Source organism: Garra rufa, chromosome 22 (assembly GCF_049309525.1).
Source record: "Garra rufa chromosome 22, GarRuf1.0, whole genome shotgun sequence".
Classification (NCBI taxonomy): domain Eukaryota; kingdom Metazoa; phylum Chordata; class Actinopteri; order Cypriniformes; family Cyprinidae; genus Garra; species Garra rufa.
Window position 1 is genome coordinate 18,206,585 of NC_133382.1, and position 8,832 is coordinate 18,215,416.

At 37.6% G+C, this 8,832-nt stretch overlaps 1 protein-coding gene across 1 annotated transcript in view; it reads left to right on the forward strand.

The window, feature by feature from the left end:
• The first annotated feature begins 432 nt into the window (after positions 1–432).
• Positions 433–8,832, forward strand: part of kcnj19b (potassium inwardly rectifying channel subfamily J member 19b) — a 13,681-nt gene continuing 5,281 nt past the window's right edge. The window contains exons 1-2 of the mRNA XM_073827760.1: positions 433–1,393; positions 6,095–6,311. Of these exons, the coding sequence (XP_073683861.1) occupies positions 728–1,393; positions 6,095–6,311 (883 nt within the window). The 5' untranslated portion in view covers positions 433–727. The remainder of the gene's footprint in view (positions 1,394–6,094; positions 6,312–8,832) is intronic.

An 8,832-nucleotide genomic window follows, 5' to 3' on the forward strand; every position in this document is an offset into this window, starting at 1 on the left:
ATGTTCACATTTTTATTTTATCTATTTTATAGTAGTCTAATTTGTCATTATTTTACTTGGAAATTTGATTATTATTAACGTTTCGATTAGTAGGTCCATATTAAGGATTTTTTCTTTTATACATTCCTGTCCTCATGCAAATGAGATTTGATTTTGATAAACATCATGTTCTTAGCCAATATAGGACGACCTAAAGCGGATGTTATGATCAATATGCCCTCAGCAGATGGCACTGTAATGCTAGTATTTTACAGCAGTCAAACGCGCTCAAGAGAAACGACCCTTTCTCCTCACTCTACTACTGCTGCTCAATGGTTTGAACACACACAGACACACAGACACACACACACACACACACACACACACGCTCAACCCCTCTCTCTCTCTCTCTCTCTCTCTCTCTCTCTCTCTCTCTCTCTCTGTATAGGCAGAAGAAGCGCGCGTCTGTTCAGATTCGGTGCCGCAGCCGCAGTTTATCTACACCACACATCTCCAAGCAGAGAGAAGTTGCGAAAAAGACACGCGACCACTTGCTTTGTTTTTACTAAATTGCTTTTTTGCTTATTTATAGATTTTAATAATTTGAGAATAACAGAAATAATCTTAACTGAAAGGCTGCAAGTGAAGTTGTCGATCTATGGAGCGCTACGGCGAACGTGTGGAAACAGACCCACGCGAAACTTAAAACACCCTTCTAGCTTTCTCTAACAATTGTGGCTCGCTCATCATGTCTGCTATCAGGCGAAAATTCGGCGAAGACTATCAGGTGGTGAACACCAACCGGGCCATGTCCTTTTCTGCCCCGGCCAAAAGAAAGCGCCAGAGGTTCGTGGAGAAAAACGGGCGCTGCAATGTCCAGCACGGTAACCTTGGAGGCGAGACAAGTAGATACATCTCCGACCTCTTCACCACGCTCGTGGACCTCAAGTGGCGCTGGAACCTGCTCATTTTCCTTTTAACGTACACAGTCGCGTGGCTCATCATGGCATCTATGTGGTGGATCATCGCGTACATCCGCGGAGATCTCGGCCACGGCCACGACGAATCGTACACGCCGTGCGTCGCTAACGTTTACAACTTTCCCTCCGCTTTTCTGTTCTTCATCGAGACTGAGGCGACTATAGGCTACGGGTACAGATACATAACGGAAAAGTGCCCAGAGGGCATCATACTTTTCCTGTTCCAGTCGCTGTTGGGCTCGATCGTGGACGCGTTTCTCATCGGTTGTATGTTCATTAAGATGTCTCAGCCCAAGAAACGCGCAGAGACCCTCATGTTCAGTCAGGACGCGGTCATCTCACAACGGGACGGGAAGCTATGCCTCATGTTTAGGGTCGGAAATCTCAGGAATAGCCACATGGTGTCGGCGCAGATCAGGTGCAAGCTCATCAAGGTAGCGCTTTCTGTAGAAAATACTATTACTAAAATGTCAATGGAGCACATGTGGATGTGTGGTGTGTGTGTGTTTGCGCACAGGTTGTAAGAGCACAAAGGCGCATCTCGCAACAATGCTGTAGGGAAAATTTTCTACATACAATTATGTTGTTGGTTCTGAACGTAGTTAACTGGTCCTCTCTGGGAAGAGCAATGTTGGATGTTTTGATGCTTCACGTGACATATGGGGAGGGGAGCTTGCATTGATTTTAAACAGAGCTCGCCATACTGTAAAATTGGCCAATGCCTGTTTGCACCCCTAATGTAATGCAATCCGATCTCAGCAGTCTCTGATTTGCATAAAGATCTTGTTTGCTCTCAGAACAAAGAGCAATGACGTGCATAAATGAATTGGACACATTCCCATTCTGATTATATGGATTCCCGTGGGAAGCCTTGCGGTAAGAGTGTGCTTCTTGGACACAAAGTACATTTCCCTAGGCTCTATGTAAACTGTCATTAAGCTATTGGAGCCCGAGTTTAAATAAGTGTTATATACCTACAGCTCAATGCAGCTCAAAAAATGTGACAGTAGGAGGGTAACAATTTGTAAGGTCCAAGGTCACATTTGCGTGACCATCTAAAGGGCACAGATGTTCAAATTTCATCTTAACGAATTCCAGCGAATCACACGCCCAAGCAAAATGCACTGTATTATTTCCTCAATATTATATTACCTAACCAGGTCATCTTTCAACTGTAATTTTTTTAAATACAAAACTAATAACCAAAAATAAACAAAACAAAATAATTATATAATACATGGCAGAACATTTAAAAGCATAATAATCAGAACTTGGACACAGCAAATTAAAACAATTTAATGAATATTTAAGGTTTGTTTTACTGTAAAAAATATCTGGGCACCGTTAAAAAAATATATTATTTGCTTGAGAAAATGGATGACATTACTTATTACATCTTGAATTATTATTGATTTATTTTACCTTATTGACAAGTGATTTTTTTTAAAAGTTATAAGTATTTTTTAACACAGTTTTGCCCTTAATGGAAAACAAAACAAAAATACTGATTATATATTGATTTTTATACTGGACAATCTTTATATGGCAGAATTCACCAGTGTGAATGATGTAAGAGTAATGAACATATGGGGAAAGGCATAAGAAAATAAGCTCTAGGATTTGCGATATGAAATACGCAAGACATGGGACTGGAGCAGAAAGGAGTAGAAACACAGAGGGTGGCTGTTGGGGTGAGAGGCTGTGTTCTAAAAAAGAAGAGCATGATTGACACATGGCTCTCACCACACCACAGTAGGCGCAATGCAGTGAGCATGGAATGACGGATGGTTGACTTCATAAGCACCTTCCTCCCTTCCGTTTTGCCCTTTGCTTGTTACTGTCCTATACAGAATGCTAGAAGAAAAAAAAACAACAGCCCATCTGCAGTGTAAGCACTCTGTCCTGCCTCTGAAATTTACAGTCTCTTTTGCTTTCCCTTACTATGGCTAATGCCTGAGATGTGTTTATACTACAGTTTTTATACTGGCCCAGACTGTCTTAAGATCGTCTCAAAAAGTAAATTATCAACATTTTGGAAATTAAACTGTTGTCAGTCTTTGAAATTTGGCACTGAAAGTTCTACCTCAGGTCAAAGAAGTTCATTTAAGGTGCATGCAGTGCACACATACATACAAACATCTCCTGCACTTATCTATCTAAACTGACAACTGCATGCTGTGCCCCATAAGCTTTGACATGTTTCTTGCTACAGATATTTGGAGGAAAATCCTGTGGATTTTTTGCATGCAAAGACGATGCCCTCCCTAGAGTTTTGTGGTTAGAATGGCAGGGCTTTCTATAGCATCTCACTCAGGGTGAGGGATTTGACAGAAATGATTAAATATGACCAGGGACTTCATGCTGAGTACGAGGTGTGAAAAACGAAGAGAATATTTCTCTCATATCTCCTTACCCCTGAACTCCAGGGAACTGTCTTACTTCCGCTTGCAGCCTCACTTTGAAGAAAGATTTTAAAAATGTCTTGTCATGGCTTTAATTTTTTTTCCTTCCTGATTCTGTTTCTTCAAATTTTGACAAGCATGTTTGATTTAAGTAGCTGTAGTATTGGTTTTTGGGGATTTCCATGATATTCTTCTATAGTTAAAACCACCTTTTATTTGAACAGAGTCATAATTATGAGATTTTTTTGGAAGTGTTTATATATATTATGTAGAGTATTCAGAATGAAAACATAAAAAAGGAAACATTTAAAAATAGTTAAATATTAAAATTAAATTTGCAAGCAAAATCAGAGCAAAAAAAAAAACACCTCAAAAGTTACATTGATGACATTCTGATATGTGATGTGTTTTGGGTTCACACGCAAATGTGGGAAGTGCAATCCACACTTAATTTCAGCAACAGTCAGTTACTGTCAGCAGATGTCTCTCCACTACCTTTATCACACCGGCAGATGGCACATCTTGTGTTCCCCTTTGAAAGTTTCGCACTTGTGTTTTGTAATTCCCTTAAAATAAGAACATTTGTGTATTGTGTGTGTGTGTGTGTGTGTGTGTGTGTGCGTGTGCGTGCGTGCATGTGCGTGCGTGTGTGTGTGTGTGTGTGTGTGTGTGTGTGTGTGTGTGTGTGTGTGACCGTGGCACTGCATCTATACTTGTGAAAAATCTCACTCTTTTCCTGGGATCACCACCGTGATTGGTGCTCTCAGTCTGTTCACCATCTGTGGCCTTCGGCACAGGCAGCCAACCCCGCTGACTTCACTGCCAATCTCTAATGTTAATATGGAAACGCAAGGCTATGTGTAAAGGTAGATTAACAAACTGTGGTTGACTGAAGATGCACTTTGAAAGATTTTGTTTTGTGCAGACATCTGTCTATATTAGATAAACCAGAGGTATATGTCATGCAAGTTTGACCCCTGCTCTGTCTGTGGGTAGGTGGTTGACACACTACAGGACACAGCTGTCACTGTCATATCATACTTGAACTAAAGCTCTTCTAAACAACAGTGCAATTTCACATTTAATTTTATGATGTCATAGTAAAAGGTTAGTTCACCCAAAAATAGCCCATTATTTACTCACCCTCCAGGCATTCTTGGTGTATATGACTTTCTTTTTTCAGACAAATTCAATAGGAGTTACATTAAAAATAATCGTATCAAATCAATGCATTTTGGTAAAAAAAAAAAATCCATATTTAAAATGTAATAATCACTTTAATTTTGCTTGCGCCAACTGGTCGTACATGGAAGCAGCTCCAGGCAGATGACGTTATGATGTCGGTGGTGCATATCCGCCGCTCAGAAGTGACGTACGCGAACATGCCGTGGAGACATCAAAACAAAACAATGGTCACAAATTAGTACAAAACAAGGTTTTCTAAAAGAAAATGTCGGATGATTCCGATATAAGCCAAGAGGAGACTGGTTATCCTTGGCTAAAGTAAGGAAAGTTTGCTTCCTTTGCTCCTGTAAACCCACCAGGAAGGGCTTCCGTGTCCGACCAGTTGGCACAATCTAGATTAAAGTGATTATTAAGTTTTAAATATGGATTTTTATTTTTTTTATTTTTTACAAAAATGCATAAATTCGCTACATGAGGCCTTTTTCACCCCGCCCCCAGAGCTGTGTGTGGCACTTTTTATTATGATGGATTTTATTTTATTGCACTTGTTTTGGACTGATGAAGAGAAACACCCACCCATGCAATTCTAAAGCTTGTTGGAAATGCCAGGATAATTTTTAATATAACTCCATATACAACTATAGGGTGCCTGGAGGGTGAGTAAATAATGGGCTAATTTTCATTTTTGGGTGAACTAACCCTTTAATTGACTACAATTTTTTGGAATATTTGTAGTTAAAAAAAGATTGTTGCACCACTGCAAACATAAAAAGCGAAAAATGACTAAAAAGGTAAAACAAACTTAAAACAAAAAAATCTTTATGAAAATTATTTAATGTAAATGTTATTATAACTTATATATAATTTTTAAATTATATGTTTTCTTTTTTTGCTTCATAATGTTATTAAAAATTGATACAACATTTAAACAATTTTATTTATAAGAGACATTTGTTTTAAGATGGTCTCCCAATGTGGCCAAGCTAGTTTTTAGCTGGTTTAGCTGGGCATCTATATGGTCTCCTGACCATCTGAAAAATGCCACAACCCCTCAAAAACTGATCTATAGACCAGCCTTACCAGGTTAAGAGATTAGCTAATACCTGCAAAATATCTTGTACAAATATCTTTTTAATGAGATAATGAGCAATTCAGGTACCTGTATATTAGATGTTCTACAATCTCAGTAAAGTATGCTAGATCACAGTACTTTGTTACATCCTGCACAACCTACACAATGTCTGGGCAATTGTATCATGCGAACTGTGTTCAGTATTGATTTTTGGGGCATGTTTGTGCCATTACCTGATTTGCATAAATCCTTCAGTGAATCCAATACTACAACAGCACAGGCACCATGTGCAAATAAACTTTACTATCAGCACAATAATTTTTAAGTTCACCCCTGAGCGCCACAGGCTGAGATCTTTATCTGAAAAATCCTCTGAGGTATATCCCAAGATTGAATGTAGTATTATAAATTCTAGTATATGAAAGAGAAATTGTGAATGTGCATTAACCACTTATCTCGCCCTGTGTTTGCTTTAGTCTCGTCAAACCCCTGAGGGAGAGTTTCTACCGTTGGATCAGCGGGAATTGGATGTGGGATTTGGAACGGGTGCTGACCAACTATTTCTTGTCTCACCCCTCACAATATGTCATGAGATCAATTCCAATAGCCCCTTTTTTGACCTGTCTCAGCGCTCCCTCATGAATGAGCAGTTTGAGATTGTCGTCATCCTAGAAGGCATTGTGGAAACTACAGGTAAGTATCATACATTATCACAACGTGTTAATACATTTTAAAACTGTTTAACCCCACCATGTTGCCACTGGTCAACAAGGCCATTTTCACTTTGCATAGGCTATAAGATGGCAAAAAAAATATTAATAATGCAATAACAAGATATTTTCTTGATCACACTACATCCTGGTGTTGTGGCATAGTACAAAATAAGTTTTTGCTCTGGAAAAAACTGCCTGAAAGCAGTTTTTTTTTTTTTGTTATCCATTAAAAATATGGTTTGCATTTGTTAGTGAGTTAACTACATTTAAACACATAAAAGTAATGTAAATAATTACTTTTCTAGAAGCAACACTGAATATTACATGCACAACAATATACTGGTAACTATCAAAAGTCTGCTTATTCCTGCATGCAGACAAAGCACGAAAACTGCTTTTACATGTGCTCTGCAAGTTTTTTTCAAAATCAGGCTTTTCTCTGATTTTGACCTCAAACATATACCAGGCATGTACACAACAAATGCACACATTAAAAAAAAGACACTGATCCTGTTGGAAGAGTGCTCAAGGGGTTTACATGCAGAGTAAAACTGGGGTAATAGAGAAAATCTAGGTTGATTGGTTTTTCCTTAAATCGTTCATGAAAATTTGCAAAAATCTAACATTTAATTGTAGAATAAGAATTTAAAATGGGAGAGAAATGTCATTATGGAAAAAAGTTATCTAATACACATTGGTCACAATTAATCATACCCTTTTATTCAATGCTTTTTGCAACCTCCTTTTGCCAACAACTCTTGAGTCTTTACCGATAATGCCTGATAAGTTTAGATATCACCTGACAAGAGATCAGAGACCATTCCTTTATATAGAATCTCTCCAGACCTTTCAGATTTCCAGGTCCTTGTTGGTGCTCCTCCTCTTCAGCTCACCCCACTCGTTTTCTATAGGGTTCAGGTCAAAGAACTGGGTAGGCCATGGCAGAAGTTTGGTTTTGTTCTCAGTGAACCATTTTTGCTTTGATTTTGATGTTTGTTTGTGGATCATTGTCCTGTTGGAGGATCCAACCACGGCCTATTATTATTATATATAGAATTATTCCCATTATCATTATTACATTATTACAACATTTCTAGCAGGCAGTCAGTTTTAAAATTTTTATCTATTGGTATTTCTTAGAATCCACAATGCCATCTATCTGAACAAGATATTCAGGATCTGTGGCAGAAAAATAAGCCCACAACATTAAATATACAGCAGTATATATCATTGTACACATGGGGTACTTTTTATCCCCATGTGCACCAAACCCATTTTAAATGTTTGCTGCTGAAAAGCAAATTTTTTTGTCTCATTTGTCCATAAAACCCATTCCTGTTTGAAGTTTCAGTAGAGTCTAGCAAATGAATATGAAATATTGAAAACAATGCATTTTTTACAGCCTTATTTGATCATATTTACCAAGGGTATGAATAATTTGATCACAACTGTGTATATATATATATATATATATATATATATATATATATATATATATATATATATTAGTGGTGGGCCGTTATCGACGTTAACGTGCTGCGTTAACGTGAGACTCTTATCGGGCGATAAAAAAAATATCGCCGTTAATCTATTCTCAAAGTTGGGTTGGGAGCTGGGTCTAAACTACGCAAGATATGATGACTTTCACTTTGATATTTGAGCGCGGATGACGTATATCTAGTCGAATTGCACTGTAGGGGGCGAGAACGAGTCTTCAATTTCTGTGAAATTACCACATCAAATGAGACGTGTTGACATGGATGCAGTTATGAAGCCGCTTCAGGGCAGGTGCGTTGTTAGACCCTTTTTACTGGGGCACGTGCCCCAGTGAAAATCTGCTGTGCCCCAGTAAAATCTCACATTTGAGTTATAATTTACTTTGATAATCCCGAAATAAAGACATTAAACTATATGCAACAACTGAATTGACGCTTCTAAAAGCAACGCAGTTTAATGGAAGACTGTGCACGCAGAAATCCAGAAGTACTTGGTTACACAAGTTTGTATAGGTAATTATGTTGTAAATGCAATTGTCAAGCAGTTTGTGATGCATTTTGGAAACAGGAGATGAGCGCCTGATCTAATGCGCCACCTGGCCCGTTCTCGAAGACTTACTTTTAGTCATTATTTGGGTAGCACACATATTCTGAATGCCTTCAGTAGAATTCAAATTAGCCATTTTAATCTAGATTAATCTAGATTAATTCCAAGATTTAATCTAGATTAATCTAGATTAAAAAAATTAATCTATGCCCACTCCTATTATATATATATATATATATATATATATATATATATATATATATATATATATATATATACTATTTGATATTTTATCAAAGTTGTCCTAAAACAAGAGCGGGTATTGTTTTGGTTTTAGGACAACTTTGATAAAAGGTTTTGATTCACTTTAAATGTTGACTACTGTACATATATATATATATATATATATATATATATATATATATATATATATATGGTAATCAACACTTGAAGTGGAT